Source organism: Strix uralensis, chromosome 21 (genome assembly GCF_047716275.1).
Source record: "Strix uralensis isolate ZFMK-TIS-50842 chromosome 21, bStrUra1, whole genome shotgun sequence".
In the NCBI taxonomy this organism is placed as follows: Eukaryota; Metazoa; Chordata; class Aves; order Strigiformes; family Strigidae; genus Strix; species Strix uralensis.
Genome location: NC_133992.1, coordinates 12,100,535 through 12,120,268, shown reverse-complemented (window position 1 = coordinate 12,120,268; position 19,734 = coordinate 12,100,535). Strand labels below are relative to the sequence as shown.

Sequence of the window (19,734 nt, the reverse complement as noted above, 5' to 3'; positions counted from 1 at the left end):
GGGAGGGTCTGGGGCCCCTTCCAGCAGAGAGGTGCCCCGTGCCCGGCCAGCCCCTGGGCTCCCCGGTGCTGCCGAGGCCTGGCCGAGCAGCTTCCCCCGCGGTGGGAGCTGCCCCCGGGCACTCGGCCCCGGTTGCCTTTTTGCCCCCGGGAGCTGCCGGCCCGAGGTGTTGGGGGGGGCCGCTCCCGCTGCCCACCGGGGCCTGCCGGGCCGCGGCAGAGCGCGTCCCCCGTGTCCCCGTGGGTGTCCCCGCAGGTCCCTCCGCCCCCACCCCGTCCCCGGCGCCGTGAGCCGCCCGCTCTCCCCAGAGGAGGTCCCCCAGCCCCCGGGGGGGTGGCCGCTCGCCCGCACCAACATGGAGATGCTCTTCCAGGCGCTATAAAGGGCTCCGGCTCCGGCACCTGCCGCTCGGTCTCCGCCGCGCTCCGCTCCCGCTCCGCACCCCGCGCAGGGGCTGGGGGCCGCTCGCCCGCCCCGTCCCCGGCCCCGGCCCCCGCCGCCCCGTCCCGCTGACCCGCCGGCTCGTCCCGCAGCAGGGCCCGGGGGGATGGACTATTCCTATGATGAGGACCTGGACGAGCTCTGTCCGGTCTGCGGGGACAAGGTCTCCGGGTACCACTACGGGCTGCTCACCTGCGAGAGCTGCAAGGTAGGGACCGGCCGGGGCCGTGCGGGCACCGGGGAGACGGGACCGGGGCCGGGGCAACGGACCGGGGCTGTGCGGGGACCGGGGAGACGGACTGGGGCTGCGCGGGGATCGCTGCACGGGGAAGAGGGGCCCGGGGCGGTGCGGGGAGCGGGGAGGGGGCTCTGCGGGGGCCGCGGGCAGCTCCTCGCCCGTTTTCGTTAGCGGCGGATTCGCGCTCGGCGGCGGGACGGGAGCCCCGATCGCGGCGGGGGGCGGCGGGAGCCTCCGACGGAAGCGGGACGCGGGGACGGGCTGCCGGGGCCGGGGGTCCCGGGGCCGGGCTGCCGGGGTGTCGGGATGCCGGGGTGCCGGGATGCGGGGGTCCCGGTGCCGGGATGCCGGGGTGCCGGTGCCCTCCGCATCGCCGCCCGCCGCCGCCGCAGGGCTTCTTCAAGCGCACGGTGCAGAACAACAAGCACTACACCTGCACCGAGAGCCAGAACTGCAAGATCGACAAGACCCAGCGCAAGCGCTGCCCCTACTGCCGCTTCCAGAAGTGCCTCACCGTGGGGATGCGCCTGGAAGGTAGGACACGGCCGGGCTCCGCGGCTGCGGCGGGGCTGCGCGGGGCTGCGCGGTTCCCCCGGCGGCGGTCGCGCTGTCCCCGCCGCGCCCCCGGGCCGGTAATTCCCGCGGCCGCTTCGATTCCGTTTTTCCCTCCCAAGTTAAAAAAAAATTCGTTTTTTCACGTCGCCTCCTGCTTTTCCCTTTTTTGTTTTTGTTTTGTTTCCCCGGGGCATTTGGCCGCTACGGCTTCAACTTTCCAGGATTTTCTTTGCTGGCAGAACGGCTGGGAAATAGCGTAGAAATTATTGTTTTCCTTAAGCACATAATTCCAGAAGCCGAGACTTAAGGAAAACATTAAAAACGATGGGACTCGCAATAAAACTGCTGCAGACCCACCACGAATTATATTTTTCCTCTCGGTGACATTTAGTATAACAGATTTCTGGGCTGTCTGACTCTCGGGGAGCTCAATTACAGCTCACACGGCCGCCACCTCCCTCATGTCAGAGAAGTCGATCCCGATTGAGACATCAGAGTCGGGCCCCAACATCCCCGAGTCGTGTGTCGCGGTTTCTGCAGCTCTTAGCACTGGCCAACAAAATACATTTGGGGGGACAGATCGCTGGTGAGTGACTGCAGAGCAAAAGCAGCTGCAGAAAGGAGCCCCCCCAGTCAGAATCAGCCGCCCCCCCTGCTCTTTTCCCCTGAACTCGTTTATGTTTTGCAGCGGAGGAAAGTGGCTGATGCGTGGCCGGGACCCCTCACCTGGCTTGGCCGGCCGGAGGCTCGGGGCAGGGTGCGGGTTAATCACAAAGAACTGCGTGTTCTCGTGTTCTCGTAGCGCGGCCGCTCGCTCCCAGGAGCGGGCTGGGAGCCTGCGAGCAGAGGCGCAGGAGTAAGACACAACATCGAGCTGCAAAATCAGCCCCTGCAAACTCCCAGCGTGGGCCGGCTTCCAGCCCCGTCTCCAAACAGATCCCAGTTTCACTCTCCTTCCTGGACTGGAGTTACTGGTGCCCTAGATCAATCCGTGCATTCTCTGGCAGTTTTGACTGGGGCTGAAAGAGGATTTGGGGGCTGGGGGGTCCGGGCTCAGGCAGGCAGGGGCAGTGCCTGGGCTGGCTGGGGGGGACAGACACAGGCTGTTTGCCTTTTTTCAGTGGTTTTTGTCTTGCTCACCGTGGAGCTCCCCTGGTCCCGCAGCCTGGGAGGGCAGCAGCTGAGGGATCGAAAGGCTGCTCCTCCCAAACAGCCTTTTTTTGCTTATTTTCTTGCTGTTGGCTCCTTAGCAGAGCCCTGCAGCCAGGCAGCCGCGGCGGGGGGGAATCACCCGGCGGAGGGTGATATTTCTGTGGGACTGTCTCTTTTGTGGTAAAAACCGGAGCCCACCTTTCCCCAGTTCCTGATATTTTCGGGCAGGGAATGCGAGGCGACGTTTTGAAGGTGAGCCTCCGGCTCCGTGGGGCAAAAGCCAGCCCCAGCTGATTGATTTTGGGGACACAGTGTTGACACAGGCCCCCCTCGAAGAGCCTGAAGGGATGCTGCAGCGAAGCCTGGCCGGGGAGAGCAGCATAGCCCTGGCCCAAGCCTGCCCGCACCCCAGGGCACCCCCGAGCACCCCCCAAGCCCCTGCCCGGGCAGGGAGAGAGCTGGGCAGAGCTCGGCCAGGGCTCTGTGCTGGGGCAAGGGCAGGCGAGGCGGGGAGCGAGGGAAGGGGAGCGCGGGGGGCCCGCTCCTGCCGCCGTGCCGGCCGGCTGCACCCCGGCTGCGTGGCTCAGGGTCCGCCTGCAGATGGTTTTGTCGGGGGGGTGCGGGGGGTGCAGGCGCTTCCTGAGCGGCTCCGCTCGGGCCCCCTTGCCCCGGAGGTCGGGGCGCATCGGTCGCTTCCCGGCAGCCAGCTGGGACTCGGCAAACGGCAAGTTGTTCCCAATCCCCAGTGAGGCACAAACGGCAGGAAAAGCGGAGCAGGAGGGAATTCAAAGGCCTCTTCTCCCTTTGTGTTCCTGCCTGGAGAGGGAGGGAGGTGGGCTAGCGGTCGCCTGGGGAGGGTTTGTGAGACTAATCTGGGGGCACCTCTCGCTCTGTGGGGGGGGTGCAGGCAGCACCAGCAGGGAGCCCCATGCCTGTGCACCCTTGCCCGGGGTCACGGGGGTCCACTTGGGATGCGATCCCTGGGCACTGCTGGGCCCGGCCTCGAACGGTGCTGGGAACACGTTCCTTTAGGGGGGTGGGAGAGCTGGGCTTTCGCTGTGTGCTGGCGTCACCGCGGTGTGTGGCTGGGGGTGCCAGACCTGCCCGTGCCAGCTTGGGATCGCGGTGGGGGTACCACGCTGCTGCCACCCCCCCTTGTACCCCTGAAGTTAGGCACTGCCCCGGGGCAGCTGTCTGTTGCCCAGAGGCCTGCAGGCAGGCTTTCAGGAATGGGGGGGGGCCCAGCACCCCTCGCCTCTGAGGATGCCCTGGCCGCCGTGCTCCCAGCGAGATGCTGTTTTCATGAATAAAGAATGAGGGAGGAAGCGCAGGGCGGCTCCCCTGGGAGCACATTCCTGCTCGCCCTGGAAATGCTGCTGCTCCCGGCGACGCTCCCGCATTTCCAGCCTGCCTGGGGAGAGTTTGGGAGGTGGCCTGGCTCTCCGGGGGGGCTGGCTGCGCTTCCAGCGGCCCCCAGGAGAAGTAGGGGAAAGAGAGGCAGAGGGAACAGCTGAGACAAAAAAGCAAGACCCGCCTGCTGTCAGCAGGGACGCAAACTAGCAGAGGGTTTTTTTCCTTTTGATGCTCAGTCCACGGGCTGTGCTTGCTGGCGTGATCCCTTCCATCCCTCTGCACCGCCCGCCAGCTCCCAGCTTCCAGCGAGCCGAGGCTCTTCCAAGGGTGGGCCGAGGGCAGCAGCCCCCGAGAGCGCAGCGGGGTGGTGCAGGGGGACGAGCTCGGGCTGCAGAGAAGCACCTGCTCCCTCGCGTGCTGACACATTCTTGGGTTTCTTCGGGCTTCGGAGGGAACATCTGCTTCTCTCCAGCCAGGAGATTGCGGTGGGGTCGTCAGAGTGACTGTGCCGGTGGGACGCTCCGGCAGAGCCCCTCGGCCGTAGTCACACCCGGCAGGGATGGGCAGGACCCTGCCCGAAAGCCGGCGCAGCCCTGTTGCAGGGTGCAGTGTGCCCAGAGGGACCTGCCAGCCATGCTGCCCGTGAGAGGGGCAGAGATTTGCAGGAAAGAAGCACGTGCAGCCTGCATGAGGGTGAACCGGGCTCCTGAGGGGGCCATGGGGTCCCAGGCTCTGCAGAAAGAAGGAAATCCCAGGGCTGGTCTAGAGTCAGGGGTCGTAAAAATGAAAGTGGGTGTCGAGCCCCCTTGTCTGCCCGGACTTCATGGGCTGCCCCCTCAACCTGTGAGGGATGCAAGCTGCTTTATCCCCCAGGCCATTTTGCAGTTGAAGCCAAATGTCTCTTCCTTTCCTGCAATTCCCGAGGCTCTAAGGCAAGAGCAGCAAGGCTAGAGCCAGGGCCAGGCACCAGAACCTGCCATGCCATGTCCGTGGCTGGGCTGGGAGCGGCACAGCCTGATGGCAGCTTTCTGGGAAGGTCTCCCTGGTGCCCCCCAGCCCTGTTTGGCCACTAAATCCTCCCCCCATTATTTTCTCCGTGTGGCGTGGAAGCGCTGGTCTCCCTCTGGGCAGATTCACCGCAGCCTCTGCCCTCTCTCTGCCCCCCAGCTGTGCGTGCAGATCGGATGCGCGGAGGGAGGAACAAGTTTGGACCCATGTACAAGCGGGACCGTGCCTTAAAGCAGCAGAAGAAAGCTCTGATCCGTGCCAACGGCTTCAAGCTGGAGACAGTGCCTCAGCTCATGTCCCCGGTGCAGAACGACTACAGCCTGTCCTCCACCATCCACAGCATCCACACCATGTCCAAGACCTTGCCACCCAACCCTGCCGCCCTGACGCCCGGCGACTACGAGCGCAGCCCCTACGGGACGCCCTCCCTAGGAATGACTGTGCCCAGCCACGTGCCGCTCGCCGGCTACCACTACTCCTCCTTCCCCAACCGCACCATCAAGTCCGAGTACCCGGACCACTACACAAATGCGCACGAGTCCATGTCCGCCTACATGTACCCAGAGACCTACCCCAGCAACTCCCCTCCCGACATCCCTGAGGTCATCCTGAAGCTGCTGCAGCTGGAGCCCGACGAGGCCCAGGTGAAGGCGCGGATACTGGCCTGCCTGCAGCAAGAGCAAGGCAAAGGCCGGCATGAGAAGCTCAGCACCTTCGGCCTCATGTGCAAGATGGCCGACCAGACCCTCTTCGCCATCGTAGAGTGGGCACGGAGCTGCATCTTCTTCAAGGAGCTGGAGGTAGGAGCCTGGGCAGGGGGGAGGGATGCTGCGCTGGACGGGCGATGAGAGGCAGGCAGGGTTGGGGCTGAAATGCCGTGAGGACGGGGCAACACCAGTGGGCACGAGCCCCACTGCAGATCTGCTGGTGCATCCCCATCCCGCTCCCGGCTCCCCGTGCATCAGGGCTGGTGGCACCGGGGCCCGGCTGCATCGCCGGAGCGATTCCCGCTGTCGCCATGGGGCTAATGATTTCAGATTCATCACGGCGGGGGCAGGTGTGAAAGCAATCGCCGGCAGAGTGACTGCGGTGTCAAGCTCAAGATATAATTGAAAAATGTAACATTGAGGAATTATAGTTGAGACAATTCTCTCCTCCGCCTTTAGGAGGAAAATCGATGCTGTCAGGTGGGTGCCTATTAGCACCAGGCAGCCGGGGCAGGGCTGGCCGGGGTGGGGGACACCACCAAGCCTCCTCCAGAGCCGCTTCTGCTGCCGGCAGCCCGTGAGCGTGCCGGGCTGGGGGACGTGGAGCTGATCCCCCCCGAGCTGAGCCACCCCCTCTTGCAAATCCCACCAAATACTTACTGGGGCTAAGGGGTGGATTAGCAGCGGGGGGAGCAGCCTCTGCCACTGTGCAAACCTTGCCAGAATTTCAGTTGTTTTCCATTCATATCCTGGGCTGACTTAGGATCCCAAACTGGTGCAAAAATGGGAGACAAAATTTTGCAATGTGGCCAAAACCCAGAGAGCCACATCCCGGGCTGTCTGGGAGACCCGGGTGCCTTCCCGTGCTTCCAGTGTGTGGCTGTGCTACCTGGCTCTGGCCGAAATCCTCTTCCTCCCACGGGGCCGTGGGGACCCTGCCCCGGGACAGGGCCAGGTTCTTCCCTGTGCCCACCCCACAGGGTGCCGTGGGGCCGAGCGTGGCAGAGCCTTGTGGCTCAAAATAGCCCCTGGCTGCCAGAACAGTGTCAGGAAGCGGCATTGTGGGGGTGGGTCAGGCTTATTTCAATCATATCAGCGTCCAGCCTGGATTTTGGGAACAGGGTGGTTGTTGTTTTGCAGGAGATATTGTAAACAGTGTAAATTCAGCTCCCGGCTGCATTGCCGCGTAGCCTTGTAGCTCCATTGTCAGCCTGATTGCGCCACCAAAATAGGCTGTTTCCGTGTGAATCCGCGTCAGCGGGCGCTCCTCCTCCCGTGGGGCTCTGGAGGGGACAGCAGTGCCAGAGGCCTCACCTGGGCAGGGCCACCGGTGTCCTGCCGGGAGCGGGACACGTCCCCTGCTGTGCCCAGGACACGGGGTGCAGTGCCCAGGGATGGCAGCTCGGTTGGGCGTCCCCGTCCATCCTGCTACCCCGGGGGGCTCGTGCCTTTTGCCATCATCCCATGAGCGTGGGGCAGATCCTCAGTGTCTCACAGGGCCAGGGACCGCAGGACACCAACGTCCCACCCTGGCTCCAGAGAGAGTGTGAGAACATGTGGCTGTGCCTGGCCTTGGCTCCCTCCCGGTGCACGGGGTGACCGGGCAGGTCTGAGCCCTGGGCATGGGGCTGTGGTGCCTGGGCCCCTCTCTCTGCGTGTCCCCCCACTGAAATGGTGCCGGGGCTGCCCACCACCCACCCGGCACGGCGCGTCCTCTCCGGCGCAGGGCGGGGGCTTTCCCTCGGGCCCGTGGAGAGAAGCTGTTGGGAAGCAGGAATAGGTCTGCAGCTCCCAAAACCCCATTGCTGCTCCTGCCCGGCACATAAAAGCAAACAGCTGCCGGGGCGGTAAATGAACTCCTGCTAGTGCAGAGTTTATGGCTCTACCCTAAAGCTCGCTAGCACGGAGTAAAATCGCGATCTGAGCGATCAATGGCCGTCACGCAGGCAGTCCCCGCCGGGTGCTCAGGGCTCCTCGGAGCAGGGGGGGTCAGCAGCCCTGGGAACGTCTGTGGGAAGGTGGGGGACCCCGTTCCCAAATGGGGAAGGGCTGTGGCTGAGGCCGGTGTGGGGATCCAGGCTGGAAGGGCACTGTGCTGGGACATCGCTCCAGGGCGTCACGCCGGGATGATGCCAAGCAGGGAGGGGGTGCAGGCAGGTGACCCCCTGCATGGTGTCCCCTGCCTGAAGGCTCCCAGCACCCACGTGCTCCTGCCGCGGGGCTGTTTTGCAGACAGCTGGCTTCTCCCCCTGGCCTCGCAGGGAGCCTGGAGAGGAGGGAGCAAACCCTCGGGGGCACAGGGACACCCGGCTCTTGCTGGCCAGGACATGCCCTGCTCCCTGCCCAGGGAGAGCGGGAGCAGGTCCCCCTGGAGCTGGCTGCTCTTGTCCCCATTCCCATTCCCATTCCCATTCCCATTCCCACGCTAGCAGCCTGGCGATGGGCAGAGGCAGACCAGGTGCCTTGCCGTCTCTGCCCAGCGGGGTGGCTGGGGGGGGGCATTGGGGAGAGCCCCCCCAGCTCCACCGCTGCGCCCTGGGAAGGAGGGGGGAGATGGGCTAATGGCCTCTTGACATCGGCTCACACGCCACGTCTGCCCGCAGGCGCGGGGCAGTCAGATTGAAAACAGATTTAACTTCCCAGATATATCGTTTCATTTAAGGGCCAGTAATTCTGTCAGTCTGCCACTGACAAACGAGGGTCCCCATGCCAATCCGCCGGGGAGACTGATGTCGCGGTGTTCATCTCGTGTCACCAGGCAGAGAATTACGGACTGCGCTGGCCTTCGGAGGCAAGACTAATAATGCCGCGCGGCAGAGGGGGATTTGGGGGCCCGCTTGTTTATCGAGGGCCGGCCAGGCAGCCGCGGCGCGAGGCCGCGCGGGCGGAGGTGGAAGAGGTCAGCGCTGACGCCCATAAATACGAACTTTAACTGAGTCTAGATGAGATGTGTCAGGACTGAGGGAAGATTTGCAGCACCTCTTCAGGAAGAAAAATATGGGCCGGGGGTGAAATATATTTTGTTGGGTCATGAGTCTCAGGCAACTTTGTCCTTTCAGATGTAATTTTTTTATATATATATGGAGAGAGACAGACAGAGAGATGTGCATACACACGCACGCTTGCACACTCTCATTGTGTCTGGTTTCAGTTTGGTTTATACACATGTATCTTGCACAGCCTGGTTTATATAGGTGTTACTGCCATACGTCCATAGAAATATCGTGCACACAGGGGTGAGGTGACCTTTAGATTGGGATGAGCAGCCAGGAATGTTAAACAAATTGCCGTGGTTTCAGCCCGAAGGCCAGGCTGGGCTGGGCGTGCGGTGGGTCCCTGGGGCACGGCACGGCCACGGGGAGATGGGCCGATGCCGATCCCCTCCTCACTGTGGGGCAAAGCCATCCACGGGCAGGCACCAGTGGTGGGGGGGACACGCACTGAGGGCAGCACCGTTCCCACAGACCAAGGGGTACCTGCGGGTCGCTGGGGCTGTTCTGCTGGGCTGCTTTCCCTTGCTTCTCGTTAGAGATCTCGCAGCCACGACGGAGCCTATTTGCAGTCAGTTGCTTCTCTGCCTTTAGCATGTGTGGGTCATCTTGACCCCATCTCCTGGCCAACAGCCAGAGCGTTTTTGGCAGATTTAAAATCTCCTTCTGGTCGTGGATGCTGCCGCAATATTTAGCATCCTATGCACTGGGGGAAAAGTGATGGCTTTCCCTGCCTGCTGGCGTCCCGGCTGGCACAGCCCTGCCCTCGCTGCCGGTACACACATGCAGAAGCATGATGCCCACACAGCCTTGTTGCCTGCCAGCTCTGGCAAAAAGCAGTAGCCTGTGCCACAGCAGCGTGCCCTGCCAGCAGGGAGACGAGATCCTGGCCTTGCCACACTGGTCTTGGTGGGTTTTTTTGCTTTAAGATGCCCATCGCAGTGGTATCTGGGCAGGGGGATGGGGACCTGTGTTGGCCATTAACACCTTAGACTTGTGTGGGATTTCGATTGCGGTGGCTGGCAGATGGTAATCCACTTTCACACTTGTCGGTAGCCGAGGTGACGGGTCCTGCTCGCACCCGGTAATTGCCCGGGCTGAGACTCGGGGTGCTGCCGTGTGCCGTGCACCCACACGGCTGCTGCTGGGACAAATCCTGCACCAGGGATCTGGGAGGAGGCCTGGGGAGCATCCCTGGGGGGCATCCAAGCGTTCCTCGTGCGCGCGGCGTGCCGAGGCTGGGTGGGGAGAGGCCAGGGATTGATGTCTGGGGACCCACTCAGCAAAGCGGGGCTGCTGGTGTGTCCATCTGCTTCACAGCTCTGCCGAGATGGGGGAGGGCAGGTGGTGGCACCCGAGGCAGGGGATGCCCAGGACCAGCCACGCAGGGAGCAGTGAACACAGCGGGGCTGTGCCATCCCAGTGGGTTTGGTTTTGGGGTGCTGAGGTGCTGGGGTGGCCTGGGCACATTTTGGGGAGTCCCAACCCTCCCAGGGGCTTCCTCACCTCGTGCCTATGAACCCACAATGAGGGCTGCAGGAGGTTTAAAACTATATTGGCTCGAGGGTCCTGCAGCCCAGCAGCGCTGGCCGTGCCTCTGCACACCCTCGTGCCCTCCAGGCCTCGCTCCCAACCCATTTGCTGCAGGGAAATGCATTTTTCTGTGGGTTGCAGGCGTTCAGCAGCAAGGTGCTTTCAGTGGCCAGCGGCAGGGGAATGCTCTCCCTGCATGGGGAGGGTTTTGCTGCCATGTTTTGTGAATGGGTTAAATGCTTGCTTTAAAAAAAAAAAAATCTTAAAGACAGCTTGCATCAGGTTCTTGATAAAACAGTCTGTTGAAAAGCCTTGACATTAAAGAGAAAGACTGTTTGGTTAGCTTTTAAAGGTGAGAGTGCATGCGTGCCGCCTGGCCGGGGGATGCCCACTGGGCTGATTCCCGCTGCCACCCCAGCCTGGGGCACAGGGACACCCAGTTTGGTGCTGGGGTCCCTGGAGATGTCCCAGAGCCCTGTCTGGCCCCCAGAGACCCCAGCCCGTCCCGTCACACTCCCAACCACATGCCCCCCTCTCTGTGGCCATGTGGGTCCGGTGGCCGCAGTGGGACGGGATGCAGGGAGGTGCTCTGCCGAGGGAGCTGAACCCATGGGAGAAGCTGATTAGTGATTTTTAAAGGAAGAAGATTTCAAAATTGTTGAAATGCTTCCTTTTGGGAAAGCTGAATTTTTTAAAACCATTTTCAGGGCTAAACCTTCAGTCTGTCCCTTCCGGAGCTCCTCCCGCTCAGGAATGAGGCACAGGAAGGAGCTTCCAAAACAAGGCTGCGACTCAGCCGGCGCGAGGAGCTCAGCACTGGCTGAGCTGGGCTGGCAGCGTGCTGCCGTGCCAGGAGCCTGGCTCCCTGCGAGGGTTGGCCACGGTCACAGCCAGCCACTCGCCTTGGGGCGGAGGTCAACACGAACGCAGAAAATCTCCATTTTGTTTTGAAGCAGAATGAGCTTTTCCCCAGTTCTTTGTTCAGCAGCTGAACTATAGGGCCATGTGCCATGGCTCCATTGCTGGTTTAGGTGATGTGGCCTTGGCAGCCCCGTTGCACCTCTCTGCAGGTGGGTTTTGTGCCGTCGGGCAGGCGCAGGCACCGCAGCCCCAGCCGCTGTCGCTGCCTGCTGCGCCGCATCTCCCTCCCCGCGCTGCTGTGCGTCCAGCTCTGACCACCCACCGCACTTGAGAAACAAATCCCGGTGGCTCGCGGGGAGTGCTGGGCTCCAAGACCATAAAGCTCTTTCTCATCTGACTTCTATTCCTTTTGCAATCTCCCAGCACTGGTTTATTGCAGCCTCTTCAGCAAAATGAGGGTATTATCCAGTCCGGTGATACTGCATCTGTCTTCCTTCTATTAAAGGCAGCGAGCACAATGGCACTGCAGAGCTCTCCTGCTGGCGCTGAATTTGCTCTGCGGGGAAGTATTACTGATAACCCCCAGCCCTTCCCCTAGATCAGCCTTGCAGGAGAGGGGGGCTCCGGGCAGGGTGGGGGTTCAGTGTTTTGCAGAAAGGAGTTGGGGTCCCACGGTGAGCAGCGCCAAGGGGACGAAGCCTGCGGTGGTTCTTGGCGGGGCGGTGAGGAAGGCAGCGGCGCTGCGTGCCTGCTCCGCGAGCCAGGATGACAGCGTGCCCCGTGTCCCACCACAACTCTGGGCACGGGGGCCTGGCAGGACTCTTGGTTTTGCCCAACGCAGCCGTTGGTGCTGGCAGCTCGTCCTGCCCATCCCTGGCACCGCCGGCAGCCCAGCGGCTTTCCCGCGAGGCCTCTGGGGGTCTTTGCAGTTTGTGTCCTGGGTTGAGCGTCTCGCCAGAGGCAACTGCAGGCATTTGTTTGAAAGCATGGTTGTGGACACTCAAACCTGTGCCTGCACGTACACACCAGCACACATGCAAACGTGCATGTGATCATGTGTGTGCTGCTGTGTGGGCAGGGCAGCAGGGTGCGGCGATGCCCCATGGCTGGCAGCTCCCCCACGGCTGTGCTGTGCTGCCCCCCTGCCCAAACCTGCCATCCCAGGCAGGGAGGCAAGGCTAGATACTGTCTTCTTCCATTTTAAAGTATCCAGAGGGGCTGCCTGGAGACACAGGGCCTTTTGTGCAGCAGCTGTGTGTTCCCTCCCACCCCGGGACGCGGCCAGCGGTCATTTTGTTAAAGATTTCTGTGCTCTTCAGGGAGGTTGTGCCTGGTGGGGGAAAACCTGTGCTGATAAGAGCCAGCAAGTGCCACCGAAACACACTGAGCTGCTTCAAAGCCTTGCACAGCCACGCAGCCCGTCTCCTCTCCTCCAGCCCGGGGTCCCCTGTGCTGGGGGTGCAGCTCCAGCTCTCGCTGCCCTCCCGAGGGGCCCCCGCTGCTGGGCTGGGTCTGTCTGCGGGGCGCGGGGTGGGTGCCATGCGTGGGGCAACGAGCCTGAGGGTGCAGCCCGGCTGTGGGGTGCTGGAGGTTGCAACCCTCCCTATAGGCACTAACCAGTGCCATGGGTGTGGGGTTTGCCATCCTCTCCTCCTCCCCAGCACAGAGGGAGAGGGCTGGAGGAGACGCATGGGATGCTGGAGGTGAAATGAAGTGGGGCACAACATCCAGCCCAGTTACACACCAGCGGGGAGGACGTGGGAACCAGGAGACAGGGCAGGGCTTTGCAATTAGTGTTTCATTAATCAGACGCAGCATCTCCTTGCTAGGAGGTTGTTCACAGTCAGACTGCAATTTCCACGTGTAAATGTGTGGGGGGGACTTTGGGGAATGTTCTGCAGGTAGCGGTGGTGAGGAAGGTTTCAGGTTCTTAAAAAAATGGGGCTTTTGCCAGGCTGCGAGGATCAGGGACAAAGTCCTGGAGGAATAAGTCCCGTCCCACCTGGAGGAGCTGGGTTCCTGAGGGAGGGGGGTGATGCTCCCTGCACCCCCCGCGATGGGCTGGTGAGCAAACGCATGCACAGAGCAGACCTGGGGCTGGGCAAGTCTCTGTGGATCAGGTCACCAGGGCCCTTAGGGGGAGGTAGGGGTTTGTCCTGTCTCCACATGTCATGTTGATGCCATGGCTGTGCCAAGGCATTGCCCATCCTGGTGACAGAAGGCCTCATCCTCTCTCTGCTTCATGCAGCGGCGCTGATGACTGGACTCGCTGCTCTACCTCTGGGCACTTGAGCAGTGAAAATAGGGGGGTTTTTTTCACACTGATGACAGTCTCCTAGAAACCCCCTTTCTGTTGTGTTCAGGGTGAGGCACAGATGGGGGTGAATCCTGCCCAGGTCCACGCTAATGTGGCAACATGCCATCGTGGCTGATGGTGTGAGTGTGAGCCATCAGTACCGCAGGGCTGGAGCATGGAGCTGCCCCTCAAATGCGAAGCTGGGGGGCTGGAAGCCCCCTCCTGCCAGCTGGGAACAAACTGGTGCGGACACCACCTGCCCCCATGGCCGTGTCCCGGCATGATGGGTGTCAGCGGCGCGGCTCTGGGTGTCTTTCAGGTGGGGGACCAGATGAAGCTGCTGCAGAACTGCTGGAGCGAGCTGCTGGTGTTTGACCACGTCTACCGGCAGCTGCAGCACGGCAAGGAGCACAGCGTGCTGCTCGTCACTGGCCAGGAGGTGAGTGCTGACCCGCAGAGACCGCGGCGTGGAGGCGGGGGCCGGGTGGTGGGGCTGGAAGGGGGGGATGAGTTGTTTTTGCTGTGCTATGGGACTGCTTGTGCATAAGGTCCCATCCCATCACATCCCATCCCATCATGTTCTGTCCCATCCCATCACATTCTGTCCCATCCCATCCTGCCATCCAGCTCCTGGTTCTGGAGGAAAGTTTTCCATGGAAAGATCAGCAGTCACACCTGTATTTGCAGAGGTGGGACGTGAGAAGGGGCCCCTTCCCTCTCTGGGGGTGGTTTTTGGAGATGTAGGTGCCTGTGATGCCACCACCCTGCAAAGGGCGCCTCTGGAGAAATGGGGTTCCCGTTTCACCCCTCAGCCTTTGTTTTGACACCCCTAATTCTCGGTCAGCACTCTGGGCTGGTGCATGGGGTCCCCTGCAGCGGCTCTGGGGTGGACCGGGGCCACCACGGCTGATGCTGTCCCCGTCCCCACAGGTGGACATGTCGGCCATCGCGGCCCAGGCTGGCTCCATCCTGAACACTCTGGTGCTGCGGGCGCAGGAGCTCGTCCTGCACTTGCACTCGCTCCAGGTGGACCGGCAGGAGTTCGTCTGCCTTAAGTTCCTCATCCTCTTCAGCCTCGGTGAGTGCCGCGAGAGGGGACGGGCAGCCGCGCTCAGGGTCACGGCCAGGCTGTTGTGGGGTGTCGGGGGGTGGGAGCGGAGCCGGAGGGAGCACACGCAGCCCAGGGTCCAGCAGCGATGAAGGGGCTTTTAAAGAGCAGTTGGGACCTGCCGGCTTCTCCACCTTGCCAGGGGGTCCGAAATATCCCCCGCTGTGGGGCCGGGCTCTGCCTCCAGCCGCGGGGGACGTTGCCACCCTGTTAGCCAAGCGGAGCCTGTTTTGGTGGCTCAGCCGTTGCACCGGGCAGGGAAACAACCGGCTGATATGGCCGCGGCAAAACAGGCGTGTTGACGGAGGCGGCAGCCGGGGACGGACCTATCTGCTGGGATTTGCGTCAGAGGGCCCGTGCAGTGGGCAAGGGCTGTGTGTGGCTCTGGGTTGGGCTCAGCCCCGGAGCCTGCGGTCAGGCCCAGGCAGCCGCCTCGCACAGTCCCGCCTCACCTAGACAAAATACGTGGGAGCCACAGGCTCTGCTGCCAGAGCCCGCAACGTCCCCGGGGCTGCACAGCTGCTCTCCCTGATTGTGCCCTGCTCTTGCCCTGATCCTGGCCTGATTATGCCTTGATTGTGCCCTGAGGTGCCCTGCTCCTGCCCCAATCCTGCCCTGACTGTGCCCTGCCCCTGCCCTGCCCCTGCCCCTGCCCTGCTCCTGCCCCGATCCTGCCCCAATCCTGCCCTGCTCCTGCCCCTCTCCCGCCCTGGCCAAGCTGCTGCCCTGCAGGGAGCATCTCCCCATCTGCCTCGGCCAGGGATGTGCCTCCTTTCCCCACAGGCATCTCCCCGAGACAGGGGTGCCCATCGCAGTCCCACCGGAGCCATCTCAGCCCTCAGTGGGGTGGTGTGGCTGTGGGTGGTGCTGAGCACCCGGGGACCCCAGGCTGCCCAGCTGCCTTCATTACTGGTGCTGACACCTTCCCCTCGGCCCTGTCCCGGTGGGAGATCTCACCTCCCGGCACGAGGACGGTGGCAGGGCCTGCGAGGGTCTCAGCTGGCTGCTGCGCTCCTGGCTCACACCTCTGGCACCGCGGCTGCTTCTCTTCCCACACCTCAACGGGCTGCTGCGAATTGCGTGCACCCGGATGGGGCAGAGACCGGCATTTCCCCAGGGAAACCTGTGTTTGGGTCGCTGCAGCAGCCGGGTGCTGGTGCTGAGCCGAAATGCTGAGCCCAGCCTGGGCCAGCCCTGTCTCCATCCCCATCCCCATCCCAACTCATCCCCGTCCCTGTCCCAATGCCTCGGTCTGTGTTTGCACTTCAGCATCTGTGGGGTCCCATCCAGGGGTGTCCTGCCAGTGGCTCTGGGCCTCATTGCCAAGTGCAGCAGCACTCTGCGCCGTACGGGCCCTGCTGTGTGTTTGGTGGTTTGTGCTCAAGGGAGAGTTCATATCACCATATGCCACTGCTGCTGAGGAGCCAGCCCGCTCCACGAGCAGCGCTGCCACTGGGTTAATGGGTTAAGTGGGAGCCCTGACACTCTGCAGGCAGTGGGAATCCACTCCCCCATCCCAGGGGCCCAGTACGGTCTGCAGGAGCAACTGGTTTGACTGGGATGTGCTGGGGATATGTCCCCATTAGTAGGCTGGTCCGGCGGCTGCGGGTGCCCGAGGGACCTGGGCAGGGTGGGTGTCGGGGCGCGGGAGCCGTGCTGCCGTCCCGTCCTGTGGCTTTCTTTTCCTCTAGAGCTGTTTTGAAATCCAGAGAAATTAGATATGAAAATTTGCTGTTCAAGCAGTGATAAGGTGTGGCACAAACAGTGCCCGGGCTGTGAAATAAAGGAGCTGGTGGGGCTCGTGCCTGAGCCAGGACCTTCCCTGGCTGTTGCCCCACAGGCTCAGCACAGGGAGGGCCCCACGTACCCTTGCTGCCCCCCGGCACACAAACAGGAGCAGCATCTCCCCAGAGCGCAGCCAGCGCCGGCAGCCGCGGCTGCTTGTGCCAGTTGTGGCTGCGGTTCCGCTTCCCCGGAGCAGCAGCTTTCCGGGAGGGCGTGGAATCGAATAGCTGTATTTTCCCATACATCATTTTGCCCCAAATTCAACTTTTTCTCTCCATACTGCAGAGCTCACTTGGAGTAATTTGCCCTTCGCAGGCTCAGCTGTAGAGGATGGGATTGTGTATTATGTGCAGGATGTAATTGCCTTTAACAAGAGAATTTCCACATTTACCACTCTGCCACAGCACAGTCAAAGCCAAGCCCCGCTCACAAGAGCTGCCATTTGAGTTCTAAATAGATTTCTCTCCTGAGCAGGTAAAGAGATTTAATTAAAATTAGGGCTTCTCAAAATAGCAATATTTATGAGGACGGCACAGGTTAGCTTTGTTCTACAGAAGGGCTTAATAGAGCCTTAATGGATTGACCTATCATTCGATTTCATGACTTACATTCATGAAGCAGCTACTCTTGGGGAGGGGAGGAAGAGAGGCTTTTATAGCCCACATTCCCTTAAGCGTTTGCAATTTATCAGCAGCTTCTCCCAAACAAAAGGAGCTGTGAATAGGAAGAACACTTGAGGGCATAGAAATAATCCCAGGCATATCTGTATGTGTGATGGGAGGCTTTGTCACAGGACAGTCTTTGCAACTGCTGCAGTGTCTCTAAATGAAGTGAGTCAATGTTATTTGGACAACATTCTTTATTCCTTGCAGGAATGAAAAGATTATTCAAATATTCAATTAAACAGTGAATAGGGTCTTTCAGAGAACCAGGTGAGTTCATCGAGTAGAACTAGCTATTGTTGAGCCAACTCAGGGGATAGATTTGACATTTATCAATATAACTTCTTTTTTTTAATGACATGCACAATAACCTTATGCAGATAAAGAGATTTCATAACAACAACCTGGGTAGAAGGGAGACGGCCACAATAGGAGCAAATGTGCCGCAGGAGTGAAAAGGGAAGGGTGATCTGATAAAGTGCATCTTGGCACGACCCGCGGTGCTCTGTGCCTGCTCCGCAGAGTGCCCGGCCCGGCCGTGGGCATGGCTGGGGGCTGTGTGTCCCCAGGGGTCCCCCAGCCCCCCCCACGCTGTGCCTCTGCTCCCTGGGCTCTGCCCGAGCACAGGCCGGGGAGTCCCAGCTTTGCTGGGCTGGAGCAGCGCTGGGTGCCGTGGCCCCCCAAGGAGAGCCAGGTAGTGGGGGGCACCATGGACACCCCCACTCAGTGCCTGTCTGCTCCCTCCTGCCCAGGCACCTCCGTCACTGGCACCGCGCTTTGCCCTCCCGAGAGCTGCTCAGCCCTCTGGGTACAGCTGCTTTCAGCTCCCTGCTTTTTGGGATGAAAACCAGAAATACCCCCCCAAACTCCCAGTCGCCTTGGCCAGTACCCATGCCCAGATTTCCCTGTTCCCAGCCCGTGGTGGGGATGTGTCCGGGCTGCCAGAACAAACCTGGCTGTGCACCAGTGGCTGGAGGCGGGCAGCAGAGCCGGCAGCGCCGTTACCAAGCGCAGCACTGCTGGGTGCCTCCATGCCGTGCAGTAAATCTACTAAATCCACTTGCCCCAAACGGGCCCCAAATGGGCTCGGTGCCGGGGTTTGCAGCAAGGGCTCCTGCGGGCGGGCACCGAGATGCCATCGCTGCAGCCGGCTGATGGGGCAGAGCCACTGAGAGCTGCGTGCGGGGCTGGTTTAATGACATGCCGCGCAGATTAAAAATCGGTTCTTCCTTCACGGAGCACTCGTGGCGACCCGAGCACCGAGGCAGTATCCTCAGAGGACAGACCCCAACTTAGGCTGCCCCAAAAGCCTGGAGAAACCCTGACCTGCCAGCCTGGGTTGTCCCTGCAGCCACCCTCCTGCCGTGGCTGGTGCCCAGGGACAATCTCTGCCCTGGGGCTGTGTGTGCCCCAGCTCCTGCAGCGCTGCCATCGGGGTGGCAGTGGCCTCTGGGCTGCCAGACCCTGCCTGCACCTCGGTGCCGCTGCCTGCTGCGCTGCTCCCCACCCTGCAGGCAGCAGAACTGGCAGCAGGGTGAGGGGGGAGCTGCTGCGACCCTGGCGAGGCACAGAGGATTAGGGTTTCCAGGCTGGGGAGCCCGGTTGCCACACTGGAAAGGCCAGGTTTAACGGGGAATTAATTCAGCCGCTTCCTTGACCTTCAGGAATTAAAGAGGGCTGATGGCAATGGCTCCCTGTGCATGGGCGCAGCTGGAACACGTTTTTGGTTTTGCAGTTTCCTGGGCAGCGAGGACGGGGGGCACCAGCCCTCCTGCTGCTGGGGGGTTTGGGTGTCTGTCTTCAGCATGGGGGAGACCCGGGAGGCAGGGTAGGGCTGGGGAGCCCATGGCCAGGCAGGGACAGGGCACAGGACCCCTCCTGTGCTCTGTTTTCATGCACAAGGTGTGTTGTCACAGGAGTGTGGGTCCCTCCTGGCGCAGCACAGCACAGATAGGGCGGACACGTGGGTTTGGCCCCATTTCCCCATCATCCTCCTCCTCCTCCCTTGCAGATGTGAAGTACCTGGAGAACCACACGCTGGCTAAGGACGCTCAGGAGAAGGCCAACGCGGCGCTGCTGGAGTACACGGTCTGCCACTACCCCCACTCCACGGACAAGTTTCGCCAGCTGCTGCTGCGGCTGGCGGAGGTCCGGGCGCTGAGCATGCAGGCAGAGGAGTATCTCTACCACAAGCACCTGAGCGGGGAGGTGCCCTGCAACAACCTCCTCATTGAGATGCTGCACGCCAAGCGGACTTGAGCGCGGCCGCCAGCACGGACCCGGCGGAGCCCTGGTGCTGCCAGCAGCGCAGCGGGGGCAGGACGCGTGCCGGGGGGGCCAGCACCACCTCCCCACCCCGCCTTTCTCAGTGATGCTATTTAACCTGTGCTATTGGAAAATTCCCAGATGGTTTATTTTAATACACAGTAAGGACGGTTCATGCCCGTGGGGCCCTGGGCTTGGCTGCCCCATCGGCAGCGCTGACCCCCGGCTCCTCTGCACACGCAGTGCCCAACTGGTCGCCTGCCCAACTCGGCTCTGCAGTGTGAAGGAAGGGTAAAGCCTGTCCCGGCTTTTCTCCTATTTATGCTTCTCTCCTGCTGTCCCTACCAGCTGTTTCTTCACCGCTGCCATCCTTCCCCCAACCCTGCCCCATGTCTCAGGGCCCCTCGTGCACAGGGCAGGGGAGAGGTGAGGTGAACCCCCCGAGGTTGTGGTTTTGCAGCGGTCGGGGCGTCCCCAGGCACCGGCAGGGAGGCAGAGGGTCTCTGCAGGAGCCCAGCAGAATGGCAGGGCTGGGGCTGGAGGTGTCAGCCCCACGCAGCCATGCTGGGACCCCAAGGTGCACGTGCCGGGGTCCCCACTCCTGGCTCCCTGCAGCATTGCTGCCTGCTCTGCGTCCCGCCGCTGCCCCAGCCAAGCGAGGGCAGGCAGGGATGGGCAGTGCTGAGCCCTCGACTGAGATTTGTTCTCTCAGCATTCGCTGGTGCTGGAGGCAGCAGCCGCGGCTTTGCAGCCCATGGCAGCTGCAGTGCCTGGAGCCCA

At 61.9% G+C, this 19,734-nt stretch overlaps 1 protein-coding gene across 1 annotated transcript; it reads left to right on the top strand.

The window, feature by feature from the left end:
• The first annotated feature begins 547 nt into the window (after nucleotides 1-547).
• On the top strand, nucleotides 548-18,948 carry NR5A1 (nuclear receptor subfamily 5 group A member 1). Its single transcript, XM_074891207.1, has 6 exons — nucleotides 548-649; nucleotides 1,072-1,213; nucleotides 4,907-5,547; nucleotides 13,454-13,573; nucleotides 14,065-14,212; nucleotides 18,701-18,948. The coding sequence occupies exons 1-6, from the start codon at nucleotides 548-550 to the stop codon at nucleotides 18,946-18,948; spliced, it is 1,401 nt and encodes a 466-aa protein (XP_074747308.1).
• The last annotated feature ends 786 nt before the right edge of the window (nucleotides 18,949-19,734 follow it).